General features: G+C 51.7%; 1 protein-coding gene across 1 annotated transcript in view; it reads right to left on the bottom strand.

Annotated features, from left to right (window-relative positions):
• Positions 1 to 3726: 3726 nt before the first annotated feature.
• The window catches only part of MEGF11 (multiple EGF like domains 11), a 243547-nt gene continuing 227911 nt past the window's right edge, over positions 3727 to 19362 (bottom strand). The window contains exons 23-27 of the mRNA XM_088534729.1: positions 17468 to 17586; positions 12372 to 12438; positions 7955 to 8011; positions 4095 to 4301; positions 3727 to 3904 (exon numbers count right to left, since the gene is read on the bottom strand). Of these exons, the coding sequence (XP_088390855.1) occupies positions 3741 to 3904; positions 4095 to 4301; positions 7955 to 8011; positions 12372 to 12438; positions 17468 to 17586 (614 nt within the window). The 3' untranslated portion in view covers positions 3727 to 3740. The remainder of the gene's footprint in view (positions 3905 to 4094; positions 4302 to 7954; positions 8012 to 12371; positions 12439 to 17467; positions 17587 to 19362) is intronic.

Below are 19362 nucleotides of genomic sequence, written 5' to 3'. Positions count from 1 at the left end.
TCCATAATTCTAATAAAGAATTACAGGGGACGACTCAGTACGGTTTTGGGTGCACTTTTTTGGGAGAACTGGGATTTCACTTGCAGGTTTCTGCTAACTGGAAGCTAGTCTGTTTGTGTGAAGGCATTGGAGTAGAAGTGCTCCCCGAAAAGGAAGTGGAAGGGTGGTGTAATCCCTGAAAAAGGGTCGTGTAATCCCTGCAAAGATGGTGTAATCCCTCCAAGGATCGTGTAATCCCTCCAAGGATTGTGTAATCCACTGGCATTTCCACTCCAGCTCGGCGTGCAGATCTGGGGCTGCTGCAGGGCAGTAGTCACAGCCGTTTGGCAGCTTCAGGGAGCTCCTGTGGTCTGAAAAGCGGGATCCCTCATCAGCTCCCTGATGGCTTTTCCAAACCTCCTGTTCTCTCTGCTTTGATGGCAAACCAGGTCTTGCAGAAGAGCCACCCACCTGCTTTGTGCAGCTGGTTGTTCCTGAAGCTTCTTGCTTGCCCCTCGCCGCTCCACATTGAAGGGGGGATGCCCGTGAGTACTTGCTTCCGCCGCACTCAAATGTGTTTTGGAATTAACCAAATTACAGGGGCAGCCGCTTCCTACGTGTGTCAACAGGAAAGGCAAGAAAGATCTTCCCTTCCCTTCCTTTCCCTCTGCAGCTCGCGTAGGCGCCGCCGCTGCGCCGGGTTTGGCTTCGTGCAAGTGCTTCCTTCTGCGGATCCCGGCTCCCTGCGGGCAGCCCCGGGGCTCCCACCAATGCTCCCCAGCCTTGGCAGAAACAGGGCATGGAAACATTCATGCAGTGGCTTCAAACCGACCTGCTTCCAAAGCCTTTATAACCTCTGTCCAAAGCAGAACCAAGGGGTGCGTGTACTGAGCTGTAATGTCTCGCTATTAAAGCTGTGTTTCCGTAATGCTTTTCCCTGGCTCTGCTCCGCTGTCCTGGCTCGGTGACCCTCCTGGGAGGAAGACGGTTCCTCAAGAGCGTCTGGAGACCCAACACGAGACGCTGTCGCCGGCTTCGCGCCCGTTCGGCGGCTGGGAGTCGTTCCGGGCTGGCGCCGGCATCACTTGTGCGCTGAAGTGTCCGTCCTCTGCTGGTGGGAGGCAGCTCATTGCCATGGATGCTGCTTTTGAGCCCCAGTACAAGTTTCTTGCAACTTTACACTGCAGAATTGGTTTTAGACACCAAAGGCTCATGCTGTCATTTGCGTATTCGGACGTCCCAATCTTAACTGCTCAGCAGTGCGCTTTTTTTTGCATTTTATGGGTGTTGAGGTTGGGTCTCTTAAGCAGAAAGGACAGGGCGTTGTTCGCATTTAAAGGCATTTTTTTATTAACCTAGAATTGCTTATTTTATCAGTTGAAATCTGATGATTTCTAAACTTAAAAAGCTTACTGAGTCTGGCTTGTCAAATAGGAGGATTACACACTGAGCTTAGTTTAACAGGATTTTCTTAGACATATGAAGCAGAATTATTGAAAAAGCTTCAAAATGTAACAGGCCACTGCATTGCCTTGGAGTTATTAATTCTGGAAGTGTTTCTACTGCAAATCTGAGCTTGCAACTTACTGACTGGAGTCCTTGGGAGTAGCCAAACCTGCTGTAAGAGGTGCAGTTAACTCCAAATTGCATCATTTGTTTTTTTTTTTTTTGTGAAATCCTGGAATGGTGACTCCAGCCTCTGGCTCATAAGTTGATGCTTCCTGAGTGTTTTTGTGCAGAGCTGGGCGCCCTCTTTGCAAAATGAGCAGGTCTGAGAAACGCATGCTGAGAGAAACCCCGTTTATTTTGTACAAGGTAACATACCTTTGCACAGTGAACAAATATATTACAAATCTGTCTCGCTTTAAAAAAGTATTGCCATTTCAGTGCCTATTTTCTACACTAATGCTAATATACAAGAATCTACTTGCTTTGCCTTTTTTTTTTTTTTTTTTTTTAAACATTTATTTCTTTTTCCTGCTAAACTCTATGCACATCACTTCATTTGGTTTCAAAATCTGGCTTTGAACAAAAGCTGAGCACATCTCTGCTGCCCAGAGCCTCCCGTGAACACGTTCAGCAGCGCCCACGGCATCGCTCCGCCACCTGCGGAGCCTGCTTGTGCTAGACATCCAGGTAGGTCTCTACCATTAATATTTTGTCATGAACTGCCTTTCTCGTGGTATTTTTTTGAGGTAAGTCTTCCTATATGCGCATGTGAAATAAAACCCTACTGGCCCTGCAAAATAGCGGTCTAGTTACAGCTCAAATAAGGCTTTTCTGGCAAACAAACTCGCTCTCGCTGGTCGCTCAGCGCCCCATGCATGCGTGCGCGCGTGCAGCATTCGGGTAAATAGTCTGCGCTTTCTGCAGCGTGGAGACCTGCTGCTCCGAGCCCTGGGAGGGCTCCGGGCCCCGCGGAACCTCCCGCAGCCGCGTCCCGGCGCGGAGCCCGGCTCCACGGCCTGCCCTGCACACACGGAGCCGCCGTGGCTGCTTTCTCTTAGAGGTCCATCAGACTGGCGAATGTGCAACAGAATTCTGTTTTGTATATATTTAAGAAGCAATCGACTTGCTACTCCCACGTTTGCCTAATAAAACTACATATTTAGAGTCAATACTACTTCATGCTCAAAATCTACACGGAACTGCTTAACAGCAAGTATTCTACTTTCTAGATCAATGAAGGTTACAAAAAAATAATCATGGTGGCTTAGTCCGAAGCTTTACCCTCGCCAACCTCTTGATAAATATTTCACAAACAGCTGCTGAAAAAGCAAACCCAGTTGCAGCTTAATTTAATGCCGTCTCAGGTAGGATCACCAGGGGATAAAGTTGCACTACATGGTAATGCAGACGAGCGTAAGGGCCGGTGCTGCTGGCGGAGCCGTGATGAGAGGCCGGCAGAGCTGGTCCCGAGGCGCCCGCGCGTCCTGGGCAGCGCCGCTCCGGGTGCAGCTGGGCCCATTCGCACCTCCTGGCACCTTTATCTGGCCTAGTGGAGGCCATGGAAGGAGAATTAGAGAACATCTATACCAAGCCAAGTAGTCTAGGTTTAAAAAATAATGTAATCTGGGCAGAAGTCTCACTGCTTAAACACAATCTTTGTCAAACTTTCAAGGTGTTTGTGGTGATGTTAGGTTGTAAAGCAGCCCAGGATGGCTGTCTGTAAAATTCCTCTACTCAAATGCCCTGGTACTTAATATGAACGTGGAGGTGCCAGAGCTGATGAGGGAGCAGGGGCTGCGCGGGGGCGCACGGCGATGGCCACGCGGGAGGTTCTTGCACGGAGCAGCTGGATGCAACCATGAAATTCCCTGCTCTCGCTTCCATGACAAAACGTAAAATGGATTCCAGCATAATCCCAGTCACCTTGGCCCTAACAGCAGCAGGTTTCTCGAAGCAGCCGGTGGGGGTGTCCATCTGCACTGCAGGTGCTTCTGTGGAGAACGTTTCTGTGTTTGGTTTCACAGCAAAGCCAGGGTGCGAACGCGGCCTGGAGAGTTTTTGCACCTTGCGGGTGACGTGTTCCAGCCACGCGCGCGGGAGCTTCCCCTTAGTTCCCGTGGCCCCTATAAAAAGGGCTTTTTAGTAACACCACGCAGCAGCTGTTGGCCCGAGCCCATGTCCTGCTCCGGCAGGTCCTCGTGTGCGGCAGCTCCGCGGCGCTGACGTCCAGCAGCACCGAGAGGGAGGGCGCTTCTCAGCTGCGTCCTCAAAGCCGGTATCCGCAGCGCGCCGTGCCCGAGAAGTCCATCCCTTTAGGACTGCGTGTCCCAGGACGGCCCGTGCGTGGGGCTGTGCCGGACGGGGAGCAGATCGTAGTGCCCGGGAATGTGGCTGTTCCTGGGCAGATCGTACGGGCTTTGGAGGTAACCGGCGCTCTGGCCACGGGCAGCGTCCTGCACCACGGCGATGGTGGGCTCTGCGGGAGCAGGGAGAGGGTGTCAGGGGAAGCGGCCGCCTCTCCAAACCGCCCGGACCCCCCGGGAAGTGGATCCCGAGCCCCAGCAAAAGGCACTGCCAAACGCCCAGGGCTTTCGCTGCTCCAGAATCCTGCAGCAGCCTCAGGACACGCAGGCAGGGCCCGCGGCCCCGCGCCCGCCGCCACTTACCAACTTCGTAGATGTTCTTCGCGGCGGTGGCTGACGTTGGCATCTCTGAGTACGGGGACTCCCTGCGGCCGGGGGACTTCATCTCCACGTAGCTGCTCTCCGAGTGTTTGCACGTGAGAACGGGGGGGTCTTTGATGGTGGCGTAGGGGTTTTCGCTGCTGTTGAGGGAACAAGTGCTGGAGCTGCACACAGACTCCTTCATGTAATCTGCAAGACAGGAGCAGAGCGGGGGGCTTAGCGCAGGGGCAGGGGGACGCGGGGCTCTGCGGGGACACGGGGCAGGGGAAGGTCCGTGGAGCGTCCAGCACAGAGGGCAGCAGGGCCTGATGGCAGGAGCCCCCTGCTCCGCACCGACGGCTCCGGTGCCGGCCGGGGCTCTCCAGCCCCTCCGCGTGTTCCCTCCGTCCTCCGAGGAGGGTGCGGGGCTTCCTCCCTACTGCGTCTCATCCCCACCGCTCTCGCAGCCTTTGCTGCTCCCCTGGCCTGGCCGGGGCACGCGGGGACCGCAGCAGCGGAGGCGCCGCGTGGGGACCCTGGCTGCAAGGAACCTGCCAGGCTCGCCTCGAAAAGGAAATTAAAAGCAAAAAAAAAAAAATAGTAACAAAAACCAGAATAAATGTCTTAATATTGCCATTAAGAACGTGCCATTGCTGCTGTGTGCATCCTGCTGGGCAGTGCCATTAATTTAGAATTAGAGCGATGCAATGAAAGATGAGGCATTTTCTTGTGCTGGGTTACAGTGCAAAGGCAGATCCTGGTATATATGAAATACTCCTGGTGAGAGAGCGGGGCTTGCAAAATAGCTGCAATCCCAGTTGCCCCCGCTGTCTAGGATGGGAGACAAAAAGAGAAATTCAGGTTAAGAAATAGACAGACAACAAGATAATCGCTTCTCCTTCTGAGAGCCCCTGGCAGCGGCACGGCGACGAGCTGGTGATCAAATACGAAACTTGCAGGGCGCCCTCAGCCCGGGTGAGGGCTAACAAGGCCTTGCCTCAAAGCGGACAATTCCCCTTTGTCCCAGAGCAGGAGACAGGAGCCCAAGTGACAAAAGTGCTCTCTGGCCACCGGGGCTGACCCTGCAGCTTCTGCAGCCCGAGGGAACCCTGTCCCCGCTTCTAGCAAGCGGCGCAGCCACCCCGTGAGCCCAAAGCCCAGCTGCTCGCGGCGAGGCCGCGTTTGCTGTGACTCAGGTGCGGCGCCGGGTGGCGTAGGACGAGGGATTAAGGGCAAGGAGGCAACAGAGAAGGGAAATCTCCGTGGCAATCCCGAGGGTACCTGTGCTCCTGCTCCCCGCGCCCGTCGTTGCGGCCGAGAGGGTTGTGTGGGGGAAGGAGAGCAAGGACAGCCCCAAAGCCGCGTGCGGCAGCAGCGGCCCCGGCCCCGCGGCGCCCCTGCTCTCCAGCAGCTCCAGGACGCGGGGCCCCGGGAGCCGCTTCCCGCGGCCGGACACGGCGGGGTTGTGTCCGGCTGGAGAGCAGCCCCTCACTCCGTGTGGGATACGATCCATGGAGCGCACGGAACGCCAGGGAACAACGGGGCAGCTGAGCTGCCAGAGCTCAGCAAATACCACACAAGGGGCTGGGGGGAAACACACAACCTGCTTTGTCACAAAGGCAATTTGGGGATATTTAAAAAGTCTGGCATCAATTATCAAATCTCATTGTGTGAATTAGTTTAAGCCAGAACAAATGTGTTTACAGGTGTGCTGCCTGGCTCTTGGCAGAACCGGGAGGCAATGCTGTAATTGTGAGCACCCCTCTTCCGTGCTGCCTTCTCCAGCTCCCCTACCCTTATGGCAGGGTTTATTTGTGCTATTAGGGAGGCTGGACACTCTCATCCCTGCCCTGCTTTGCTCTCCCTTTTGCCCTGAACATCCCCTGGCATCAGAGCTACGCGACTCGGTGCCTCCTGCTGCGCCTCAAGGGCTGTGGAAATGCCACGTCCTCGTCTCCAACAACCTCCAGGCTGTGGAAATGCCACGTCCTCGTCTCCATCAACCTCCGCTGCGGCCGCTGCTCAGTGCAGAGCCCTCGGGGCCTTTCCTTAACGTGGCCGCTGGGCCGGGACGCGGTGCCGGTTCCGGTGTTCCCCATCCCCGCGCCGGGCTGAGCACCCCTGCGATAGGCACCCGGGGGGCTCTACCCCGGGGATGTTAGTGGGTATCAGGCAAAGCTTAGTTATTTTTTTCCCTTGCATTGCTAGTGCTGGAGGTCTGGTGATGCCACCAGTGCAGCAGCGTTCCCTGCAAATAACCGCAGAGGGAATGAGCTGCAGAAGAAAGCCTGGAGATGGCATCACTGAAACACCCATCTCTGTGCTCGCTTGTGAATGTCCCACTGCTGTCACCCGCAGCCGGTGTCGAGCTGTTGCTGACTGCAGCAAGGAAGGAAAGAAACCTGCCCGGGCAGCGTGGAGCCGCCTCCTGGCTCCGTGCTGGCCCTGGGGGCCTCTGGCTGCAGGACAGGCAGGAGCAGAAATCCCAGCAGGGATTTTCCCCTATTTCACCCCCCCTAGACCTGTTGGGCAGATCCAGACATCCCTGTGGTCCCAGTTACCTTCTCACCAGGTCAATGTCTTGCCCTTTCCAACACTCACCCTCCCTGGTGATTAAGACACCACCAAAAAAAACTTTTAGGCTTCTAGGCTTGATTTTTTTGGAGTAGGCAGTAAGCATGTAGAGAAACTGGCTCATATCCTAAATGCCAACATCTAGAGCAGCAGCAAATGCTTTTCCCAGCTCCACGTATTGCGAGGTTTTTTCCCCTTTCCCATTGGGACGTGATCCCTGTGACAACTGGGGTTGTGGAGGTGAATTCCTACTTGCATGGGATCGTGCAGGTTCTTTATAAACAGAGCAACCTCAACTGATTTTTGTACTAATTAATTAAAGTGATTTTACTCTAAGAGCAGCTTTTTGCTGAAAAAGTGAATCTTTCTAGTAGCTGAAACTAGTGGATTGAGGCAACTCCTTTTGTATTTACCTATTCCATAAATTTGTCTTTACTGAGATTTATTGCTAGTTTCTTTCGGGAATTCTGGGTTGTAAGGAGATGTTTTCTACTAAAAGCTCTCTTGCTGTATCGTGTAAGCAGTGGTAACAAAAGCAGCGCGTTCTCCAGCACTGGCTCTGCAGGGATCATTGCTCTTTAGGGCAGTTTGGATTTGCTAGTGCCCATAGCAATCTGGGGAGAAGTCCAGCTCTCTAAGACGTTGGCCACAGCAGACTCGGGGCTCTTGATAAACTACACGGACAGGACCGGTTTTCCTTCTGCTCAACCAATTCCAAGTGAAATGCATCATCCAAAGAGGCTGGTTGGTGTTTGCTGCCTGCGCTGACAGTCACACTGCCCTATTAGTGCAGTGCCCTATCTGTGCAAACTGTTGCAAGCGCTGGGCTCCTGTGGGTCGTCCACGACCCCATGGGGACGTGCCCTGGAACGGGTGCACAGGACGCTCCTCACCGCCAACACGACACGTTGACGCCCCGAGGACGCTCTCAAGCGCCGCTGTCCATCTCTTTCCATGACTCAGGGGCCACCCCCTTTTCCTAGCGGCCCTGTTTCAGCTCCGCATGCGCGAGGAGCCGCACGGAGCCGTGAGCACACGCTCCAGGCCACCGCGCAGGACGGCGGCTGCTTCCTAACAGCTCCATCGGCAGCCGCTTCCCTGCAGCGAGGCCCCCTCGCAGCCACGTGCCGAGGCAGGATTTGCCTCCGTAATTCCCGGCCGGGCGGCTCGGGCTCGCTCTGTCCCTGCCTGCGTGCGCGGGGCCCCCGTCGCGGGCGCCCGGAGCTCCTAGCTCACCTCCTAGGCCACCCTCCTCGCACTCGTGCAGGGCGGCTGCAGGGATACCATACCTTTGAAGCTTTTTTCCATTATGTATGTGTTCTGACGTCTATCCATCCCACAAGCACCTGCATGAGAATGATATATAATGGAAAACACATAAATATTTATGTAAATTGGGTTGCTTTGACTACCGAGCAGCATATATTCTTTCCTCTACATTGTGTATCCAGATCCTCCCCTAGGGAGGCTCTTAAGCACAGCCGGAGCTGCGAGCGGGCGCTCGGCCTCGCTGGGGCTCCTGGCCATGCCCCAGATTACATGTGTGCTTAAGAGGCTCCCCGCGAGGAAGAGCTCTCCTGACGCAGAGCCCCGCTCAGCACCGGGAATAGCTACTGGGCACGAAAACATCTGCTGAATCCCCGAGTTAGAGCCAGCAAAGACACCCCAAACAGATCAGCTGGAGGGTCACACTGCAGGCTGCGCTGCGTTACCCTATGGCTGGTTTTAGGCTTCTTCTCCTCGGTGGGCAGCATAGGATTTAATTGACAGTCTCGGGTTCGAAGGTGCTGTGTGCGACAGTCTGAGATTAGTTTATATGACTTTTTGCCTTAAAATTTGCACAATTCAGTAGCTGCCGTGAGACGTGTCCCTGAGTGCGCGCAGCAGAACAAGGGTGCAGCAATCGGGAGGGCAGGGTTGAGAGCAAGGACTTCTGCCTTGCAGAACCCGCCACCCCTTACACGTGGAAGGGGACGGAAACCCTTTCCATTTCCACTACTGAACATTATCCTGGGCATCAATCAGGTCAGAGGAAAATCTAATGCAAGTCTTTAAATCTTTTTAACGGCACAGTCTGGTATTTCTTATTGACTAGGAAAATCAACAGAAATTTGGTTACTGAAATTGAAGCGTCTTAGTGGCTCACAGTATCCACCATCGAGTAACTTAGTTATGTTGTTAAAAAAAGCTCTGCAAACAGTGTGTCCCAGACGTCCCCGCTCTTTGCCCTTGCATGTCCTCTGGTCTCTAAAGAAGGAGCTGCCACCATCGCTGGCCAAGATGCCCCGGGTCTTTTCACGGCAGCTTTGGCTTTTTGCTGGCTAAGGGTGATCATCCAATAAAACAACTGTTGTGTGACTGACATGTCAGAGAGAACAACCCGCGCTGCGGCTTGGAGTCCCCATCGCCAAGCCCAGGACAAGGGCTGGAGTCCATGAGCTCACGTGGAATGGTGCTCGTTCCACTAATACCAGTATTAGCTGGGGGGTTTTGGGTCCCCTTCATTTTGCAAGGGAACACTCTTGAGCACAGGGCTGGGAGCTCATCCATCCCGTGGGTCAGGTTTGTGCTCCCTGCATGGAGATGCACGTGTAGAGCTGCCCCACTCGAGAGCTCGATGGGTGACTTGCTCGGGACCATCCCCAGCCACATTTTCCCCCCGAAATTCTGACACGTCCCGTTGAAGTCAGAGATAAACAGAGAGAGCAGGAGCAATCCCGCAGGACAGGGTGCTCGTAACTCCTGGGGCCTGGATCCCTCTGAGGGAATCCGAGAAGCTCCATCACGGGGATTCCAAAGGAAAGGAGGGCCCGGGAGAGGTGATCCTGCCTTGGGAAGGCTACGGGATCCCCAAAGCCCTTCCCAGTCAGCTTCTGTTAATTCTGCCCGCAGTTCTGTGCTTTTATAACACACCTTTACGTGTCCATCGCATTCCTCGGGAAGGAGGATGAGCGATGGAGTTAGTCTGTAAAGTGCAGAAGGAGTTAACGCGGAGAAGGCTCTGGCAGGCTGCAATCTGGGTTACCTTGACGCTAAATCACCCTAAATCACCGCTGGGGTGAAACCGGAGGCGCAGCCTGCAGGGTTTCCCCACACCTTTTGGCTCTGAGGAAATGCAGAGTCGGCTTCGAGTCGAAAGCTTTTGGCACCAGCCCTCCCGCGAGGGCACACGGGACACTGCGAAACAGGCTCAGTCCCTGCATGGAGGCTGCTGCTAAAGAAATCCCCACGGGAGAGAACCCCCGTCGTACTCAGAGCTTGCTGTGGCCAGTGCTCGGGTTAACGAGCACAACAGTCTAAGGCTCTGCTTGGTCGCAACGCAGCAACTGCCTAATGCCCTTGGCCACACGTCCATGGGAATTATGTGTGTGCTGGACGTTGCTATATCCAAAAATGCTCATCCCCGTCCTCCAACTGCGTTTAACAGAAAGGATTATCTCTGTAAAAACGCCTGAAAAACTGGTATTTGACTCTCGGGGAAGTGTGCCAGCAGTGACAACGTGGGGTGACCCGGCAGAGGGACTGAGGGAGCAAGTTCCCTCCAGGCAGTGGGATGCAGCAGATCTGCCGAACCTGCTCCCTGCCAAAGGCTTCTGTGTCCTCTCCAGCAGCTCCCTCTCCAGCAGGAATCCCAATAACCAGCAGGAACAGAAGAGTGTAGAATATGAGGATGACACTGAGTTATTTAAATGCTCTCTTGTCTTCCTGCAGGTTCTAACAGCCTTTGCTCTGCTCCTTGCATCTCCCGGTTGAAAAGGGAGCCTCTAAGGCTCCTACCGAGCCCGTAGGCATTTCTGTGAGCTGATGTCTCACCGGGTCGGTGTGAAAAGTCAACCAGGAGGTGCCTAGACAAGAAGAGGGTGCCCATCCTTGCTGAATTTCCCCTTAGCTGCCCTGCAAGGCCTCTTCCCTACCTGCCGCCTCCAGGACTTGGCGGGGTCGCTGCAGAGTGGTGCCCGCTGCTCTTTAACTCTTTTACCTAAGCGGGAAGCTGTGCAATGCTGGGATGTGATTCCCGCACTCAATCCGGAGCAGCCGCACTGGAAAACCTGGGGCTGATGAGGGGATGCAAAGGTCGTATATTCCTCTTTAACGCTTTAGTATTTTCATATGTGAAGTTCTTTCAGGGTCAAGATCCCCTACGTGACCTCATTAGGTTTCACTTGTGTTTAATGTTTATAAATCAAATTTAATTTTTTTTTCTTTTTTTTCAGTGTTTTACACATATTAAAGGAATCTTGCAACTTTTATTGCACAGAAGTAACATAGTTAAATGAAAAACTTTATGTAAAAATGGCCTTGCTCTGAGCAAGAGCACAAAAATGTTATGAGAGACAGCACCAACAAACATTAGTTTTGGTGCTGAAAAAAAAAGAAAAAAATCTCTTTTTTATCATTTAGCATGAAACAAGCACTTTGAAACAAGGGAAAAAGGTCTGAAATGAAAATCTGGGCTGCCAAGCCCTATGGAAAAAATTGTTCCTATTTTTGCTGGCGATCACTTATTAAAGTATTATCACTGCTGCATATCACTCGTACTGCAAAAGCATTCAGCACTGCTTCTACTGGTAAAATAAGATGCAAGAATTTAGGGCAAGCGTTTCACGCAGGGAGCTCACAACACGGCAGGAGAAACCCAAATAAAGCCAGCGAATGAAGCTGTAAAACGGTAAGCGGAAAATCAAGTTGATTCAAGGAGCAGCTGGAAATCCTCAGCCCGCCCAGCTCGCCAGGGTATCACGGCTAAGCATGAGGGCAGCGCTGCAGACGACTGTGCAGGAGGGAGCAGTAAGAGCTGCTAGTGATGGAGGGAGCTTTGCAGAGGGGCTCGGTAGCTCTGTGACTTTCCTGATGCAGGGAAAACCCCGTCCTTGGAGCAAGCCATGGTGTGCGACCCAAAGAGCGCGATGAGATGGGATGTGGTGTGGCCTCATGCTCATGTCTTTGCAAGGTGAGATGGCTGACCTTAAAAAATCCCGTAACACCACTTTGTGCTGCACTTTTCCTCACACTGTGTTCCCAGTAAGCTGTTAGTAATCCCAGTAAAGGAAAGGGAAAAGCTTTCTGCCACTGACAAGTGGAATTCCAAGCGCTTCGACTGGAAAACAGCTAGAAGGAGAAGCGCTCAATCTGGCCAGGTTTTGAGAAGGAGCGGCTTAAAGCTCTGTTATAGCTGAAGCCTAGAGGATAAATGGAGAAGGGGCGATTGGTTCTCGCTCTCAACGGGTTTGCATTGGCCAGGGGTTCAAAATTGGCCTCGGAAACGGCCCCTGTACGACAGCACCTGGGAGGCAGCAGCGCTGAGCCCATAACCCAGGGCCCTCCGGGGCCGCACAGAGGGGCTTGCTGAGGTGACAAGATGTGGCACTAAACTGCACTACTCACGAAAGAAAAACGCAAAACCCACATCTGAATTTCCACTGCTCTAAATTCACCCTTAAGAAAACACTTATCAAATACATGAATGATTCAACCAGCCGGGAAAGCGAGCCTGGAGCGAGGATTGACTCTGCTGCTCAAATCGCTGCTTTGTGCTAAAGGAAGTGATTTTCAAATCCTGACCTTTCATTCCTGGCAATTCTGATAGTGAAATAAAGACAATACCAATAGTCTTCATTATTGCTAATGCCTTTATGAAAGGCAGATTTGGATCTGGAAATGCTCTAATGTCTACTAAAATGATTAAATGGTACAAAAATTACTGACCTAGTTCATTCAGATAGCTGTAGGGTCTCCAGTCTGTGGTTTCTCTGTCAAGGGTTTTGTTACTGAGCTGTTCAAAAAGTATGATAATGGGTTAATGCGGACAGAAAGAGACAGTTTCCCCCCAAGACTTCGGCCCCGCGATGCCATGAATGGGAATGGGAGATGGGAATGGGACTGCCGCCGGGCCTCGCCGTTCCGGCTGTTTAGCCATGTCAAGCGCAATGGTTGTTCACTAGCAGTAGGGAAAATCACAAAGGGAAGGCGCCTCCACCAGCGACGAGCACAAGCATGCGGGAGAGTACAGGATTTCGGGGGGGAGAGGTTGTCCCTGTCACACGGCCGGCCTGTTGCAACCCTGCGCCAGGACAGCCCGTGACGCGGGCACGGGGAGCGAAGGGGGTCACTGAGTCACCCATGCGTGGGTGGGCAGGAGGTTTCTCGCAATTCAAGGAAAAACACATTGGAAATGAGGAGGCTTAACGCCCCGAGCAGATCTGCCAGCAAAATCGGGCCGGTCCAGGGTTGCCATCTGGCTGCCACCACAGGAAAAATGTCCCTGCCAGGCAGCGTGGCGGGAGCAGGGCCAGGGCCCTTGCGCTGCGCCCGGCTCCGGGTCACGCTGCCTTTGCCGGGGGGTCCCGCGCCGGCGCCGGGGGAGCCCCGCAGTGTTTTAGGAGCAGGTGTTGGGGCTCAGAGCCCCTGTCTGGTAGGAGGAACTCGGCTTCACTCGAGTGGAGACTCCTAACAGCCGGAGGTAAAACCCTGCCCTCGATGTCTCAATTCTGGGATGCAGCAGGCGGTCTGAGGTGTTTTTACACCAAATGTAACATGGTCTGGTTCATACAGATGCCGAGACACCGCAGAGAGCAGTGACAGGCGGGACGGGGGGATGCACAGACACACACAGACACGCACACACAGACACACAGGCACACACACTGACACGCACACACACACGCATACACATACTGACACGCACACACACATACACACTGACACGCACACACAGAGGCACACACACGCACAGGCACACACACACACACAGGCACACAGACACACATGCATACACATACTGACACGCACACATGCAGACACGCACACAACAGATGCAGACAGGCACAGACACGCACACACACACAGAGACATGGTCACACAGACATGCACAGACGCGCACACACACGTGCGCTCACACAGACGCACACAGAGACACGCAGACACAGACACACACACGCTCACACACACAGAGACACGCTCACACGCAGAGACACACACACACACATGGACACACACACACGCATCGGGGCTGCTCTACAAGAGCCGTCGGCACCGGCGCATGGATTCAGGGCCCCATGAGCACGGTGGTCCCGTGGGCCCTGCAGCCCGTGGCTCTCGCCTGGGGCAGCTCCAGCCTCCCCAGCCCTGCCCGCCCTGCGCCATCTCCTCCTCAGTCCCCATGTCACCACCAAGGCCCCGAGTGTCACCAGCCCTTCAGGCACCTTTGAGCGGCTGCTCTCCTCGGGGACGGAGCACCGGGAAAGCTGCTCACGCCACTCTCTGCAACATCTCTAGAGCCATCAGGGGCTCCAGGAGCCCCTTTACTCCCCCGAGACAAGGACCTTAAACAGCGACAGGGGACACACAGGACGGACGGACGCATGGACGGGGCACTCGGAACAAGGGAGCAACACGGAGGCAGGGGAAAGCAGAGCATCTGGTAACGTATTCGCAGGGGAGGAAGCCTCTGCTTTGGCCCCCGGTCCAGGCCGTGTGAATCAGGGCAGCCCCACTAGCTAACTGCACTGTCCTTGTCACCAGCTAAGCCCATGGCTTTTATTTCCTATTTTTTCCCCCTCTTTATTTTAAAACTTGCTGCAATAACATGAATGCTGATTTCCAACCCAGCTGCACCATTTAGATCACATTTATTGCAGCCTTGGAGTTTCTATTAAAAGCCTTGTTTTTGCAGGATTTATAAATCAGCTCACAAACCTAGAATTTGGCATGAAGAGCTATGGGCTAGAATTGATTTTTTTAATTAAATGATTTGGGGACACTTCTAAGTTTTTCAGAATCCAGTAATTATAAAGAAATGTGATTATAGCCGCTTCCCTGTGCTATTATCATTTGTTAACACAGTATAATTTGTTAACATTTTTTTTTTAAGATAGAAGATACTTTGCTTTTTACTGTGAAGCAAAATTGCTTTTCCAGGGGAAAAAAAAATACTTCATAGTAAATTTATCCACTAAAAATGCTACCTCATAATTTTAGCAGGCTGGTTAAAACTGCCTTATAGTTGGCAGCACTTCCTTTAAGGTCAATGAGAAACCTGCAGGAGCAAAAGCAAGTCATCATTTGCCCATCTGAGTAGCTGCAGAGCTGCAATCTGTCAACACTTAGATTTTCTAAGGATCTCCAGGTCATTAGGCAAAGAAGTGCCAGCACTAACTAACCTAACTAACCTCCTCCAACCTGCAGGCTAGAGATTTATGAGAGTTTTGCCATTCCCTTCCCTCACTTAGGACTTCAGGGCGTCAAGGGCCCGAGTCCGTGTTTCTACATTTCAGAGGGTCATCTTGAACACTGAGTGCTTATTCTGTATTTGCAGTCCTCACCTTTTCCTTGGGCAAATTTTAGTCAAATTTGCTTTAATAATACTTTGGGTGGTTGAATTCATTTTTATTATTTGGGTGATAACCAGCCAGACTATTCCCTGTAACCTCTGTTTTGTGCGTTCTAATTTTATGCAAAGTCGCTGGCAGAATTTAGAACTTCCTTTAATAGCTGTGAATCTGCCAGCTTTAAAAATTCAAGACAGGGCATCTAATGGCAATTGATTTTTATGATGTCTGTAGAAAGCAGCAGCACCTGGGCTCTCGCAGCGATGCTGTTCTCCCTTGCTAGGGAGGGAGACTGGAATTAACAGCTCTGCAAAAGAGCAAGGTGAGAATATGCCGGTTGCTCGGGACAGACCATGTTTTATACAGAATATTTTTGAAGCGTTTGCAGCCATTTGTAAAGGTGAGATATATTCCTAAATTCATGCACTATTCAAAACTCCAAATATAGATCTGGTCTTGACGCACTGAGAGCACCTCAGGGAACAGCCCCACCAAACGCCTCTGAGGGAAATACTTCCTCAGCAGCTGTGAAAACCTGGTCTCTAATTCAGGCACAGTCTGCTCTGATGTGAAGACACAGGTATGGAGGAAAACATGCATTTTTATCTAGCAGCTTTGGAAAATCCTCAATTCTTCAACAGTCTCACTTGAGTCATGATTTGCTGCTGCCCAAGACATAAAAAAAATAAGGCAATACCTAAAGCTAAGAGGTCATGAGTGCTGGTGAGGACGGGCCTCCTCCCCAGCTGCAGCCCTCCCTCCGGGTGGGGATGGAGCTTCCCCAGGGACAAGTCTCCAGCATCTGCCCTGAGTGCCCAGCCCGCCCGGGCTCCCCTGGGAAGCACCGCTGGGCACTATAATAGTGACATGGGCAAAGGGAAGGAGAATAGGGAGGAAAATCAAAAAATAATACACGTCAAGGGTGAGAGAAACAGAATAGGAAGGTGGGTAGGAAACAGAGAAGATATTAAAGCAGAGAGGGCACAAGGGAAGAGGAGAGGAAAGGCCAAAGAGGACCCAGGAAGAGGGGAGAGGACAGCAGGGGCAGAGGGAGCATTTGGAGACCTGTGTAGGGAGAAGCAGCAGATTTTTGGCCGGCTGCAGCTATTCCGTGCTGCAAAGTGTTCCCATAGATAGCTGGGATGATGGCAGATCCAAAGGGAAAGGCAGGCCATATATTCTGATAAGTGTCCTAAAAATACCCGACCAGGTGCTTTCCTTATTGAAACAGCAGGACAACCTTCTGACCAAGTGCCTGATGGCCACGAGCACAGCGAGACAAACAGCTCTGGGCGACTCCAAAGGCAGCGCGTGGAGTTCAGTCCTTTTCAGCAGCTGCCCGTGTGAAGTGACTATGTGACAAGTTGGCACTGCAGGCTGGGGAATCAGGACAGGGGCTGGCTTTGACCTTTGCTGAATTCATTTCAACTACTGCTGCAGGATTAGTGCTCCAGACCCACACTCAAGGTGTTCATCCAAAATCTGACATTATGAGCATCTGCACTTTCAATCTGGGGATAAAAATTGAATGCATGATGCAAGGGGATGGTCTGGTATGGGGAAAACATATTTACACATCTGCCTAAACTTTTCTTGAGAAATCTCTGCAGTCAGCCTTTTTATTACATTTTAATGAGATTTTCTTCTAACCACCAAGAAATGTCTTAAAGGGACATATGTGGAAATATTTTTGCACATCCCTTTCAGTAGCTTAATACCTTCTTTCTGCATTAATCTTGTTCTCGTGGCTTTTTAGTTGCAGAGCTACATTTGGATTAAGGTGACTCAGCCTGCAAGAACCATCATCTATAAAGCTGACATCCTTGATTAAATCAATTACACTTCCTTTTCATCTATTCCTTCCCCTTGCCCAACCTTGGCTTATTACGGCTCTAAGAAAGTGCTATCCTACCATTTATCACACCTAAATCCATAGCTAAAACAGTGAATTTCATAATAGTACAGTCCGGGAATGGTCACAGGGAATCAATAGCAACATGTGCTAAGCAAGGCGCTGCTGGGCACGTGGGCAACTCAAAGCACAAAACGCTACTGAAGAGCTGTAAAGAGCAGCGAAGCTCTCGAAGTCCTGGATGGGAGCAGTGCTCAGACCCAGCTCTTGGCTGGGTCAAGGGACACCACAACGAAATGGCACAGGTAGATTACTGGCTAACTGTTTCACTACTTGTGTTTTATTAATGGGTAATTTATCTTTTCTAGAAATGAACATATGAGAGAGCTGCTGAGACTCTAAGGCCTAGGGATCCACACGGGCATGTGCTGACCCTCCGGTTACCATGCACGGATCGTGGAGACACATGCAGGGGAAAGCAGAGCTTCCTGCACCCAGGAGTGCTGCAGTGCCAGGATACTGCTACGCTGGATGTCAGCCCGTGCTGGCAGAGAGAGGCATTGATTTGGTGCATTTCCTTGAACGGACAGGAACGGGGCTACAGCGGGGTGGGTAATATCTACCTTACTGGAGCTGTTTCCATCCAGATTACTGGTAAAGCAGCGGGAAGTCACACCACAAGACAGAGTGTGGTAGCTTGGATTGGAAAAGCAATGTACACTGCCGCTACCTTGAGACAGATCTGGGAAGAAAACAAGTCATCACAAAATACTTCGGAAGCTGTAATGATACTTAAGCAACTGAGCAAATGCTGGAGAAGATGAAGATTAGAAAACCCATCAGCATTTTGTTCGAGCTCTGGCTGTGGTAAGGCATCTCCGGATTGAATCTAGCCTGCATTATCATGGTGTGAAGTTCTTTACTATTAGTATGAAACCAATTAAATATAAGATAGACAAGCAAAATCTTAAAAGAATACAGAGTTCCACTTTTGAAGATATTAGAAGGTATTTCCTCATACTCAAAGAGCATTACGGGGAGAGGAAGAAATGCAAAGCCCAGAAAATGGCAGGTATGCAACACTGCATAATGATGAAGCCATTAATTAAAAGGCTATAATGTACCAAGGAATCCAAAATATCTTACATAACTTTTTTTTTTTTTTTGTGCAAAGCCTTAAAAATAAAACCGAAAGCTGCAGCACTGAAAGGCAAACTTCAGTAATTATATTGTTACACTTAGAGACATTTTTATCTACTTCATCTCTTTAACCTATGTACTTAGTTTCAAGCAAAATAATTTACCAAGGAAGCCATCCCATTTATACTGGCAATTCTAATGCAAACATCAATCCCAATCTGGTTTCAGTTTAATAAAAAATTGATAAACACTTCAAAGCAGTATCAGAAGGAAAGATGAAAGATTTAAGCTGAAACAATGTAATTTAAACAGCCAAGCCCTGCGAGAAGTAAAGAAATGGATTATTTTTAATAACCCATGGGCTCAAATTGCTGGAAGGAGGTTAGCTATAGGAAAAGCTTTCAGGTGTTGAGGGCAGCGAAGTGCTAGTGTGGAAACTCCATCTTCAATAAAGGTTCAGAGAAGCTGGGGAGGGCAGCAAGGATGGAGAGGCGCCTGTGGAGGGGGGATGCCCAGGTGGTCCCAGCCCTCCCACTGCCATGCGGCTCCGATTCCGCATTCCTGGAATATGCACTTTGCTTTGCTGACATCTTGTGGAGATCTAGATTTGGTTTAATTTACTGCAAAATGTCCTGTCTCGAGTCAGTGGGTTGATGTGGGGGAAGCTGCCCGAGCGGCAGTTCTTGCTGGGCAGCGCGGGGGGCGACCCTCCTTTCAGCAGCTGCAGGACCTGCTGCTTCTAGCTGTTTTCCCAGCATCATTGCTAACAAATTACCTCAGGCCAGGGCGAGTTTTGGGCTCAATTCTTTGCACTTGACGCCTTTGCGCTGGCCCTGCCATAACCGTCACCTGCTGCTCACTGGGCTGTGCGAGGTTGGGTTGGGGCCCTGCTCCGTGACACGCTGCTCTGGAGCCGTTCTTGGCATGGATGCTACAGCCCGAGGTGGCCGCGGGGACACTGCTGGGCCTGCAGGGACGGGGCCAGCTTGTGGCTGTAACTTGGTGCTATTTGCAACAGAATTAAGGGGCAGCAACTACCTCCAAGGGCTGTAAAACCCATATTCCTGCTCCATCACCGAGCGTTTGCATCCGAGTCACGCCAGCTCCGTCCTCCGCATCCCTTGTCGTTCAAACCCCTCTCAGCAATGGCCACGAAAGAGCAGACAGGGACACGTCCCACCACGGCTGTAGGATTCAAGCCTGAATCACCCCAGGTCTTCCCTTCCCTCACTGTGTGCATCCATTGAGAATTCCTCCTCCAGGCCAGTTTCATCCGGGTGATATTTAAGTGCCCACACAGGCTGATTTCCCTTGGCAGCACAGTCCATTTTCGACACATTTACTCAGGAAGCTCTTATAACTGATGGCTGGAAATACA

The sequence above is a fragment of the Tinamus guttatus genome, unplaced genomic scaffold (genome assembly GCF_059628265.1).
Source record: "Tinamus guttatus ecotype Peru unplaced genomic scaffold, ASM5962826v1 Tinamus_guttatus_pri_ptg000004l, whole genome shotgun sequence".
NCBI classification, from domain to species: domain Eukaryota; kingdom Metazoa; phylum Chordata; class Aves; order Tinamiformes; family Tinamidae; genus Tinamus; species Tinamus guttatus.
This window is presented reverse-complemented; position numbering and strand designations above follow the sequence as displayed.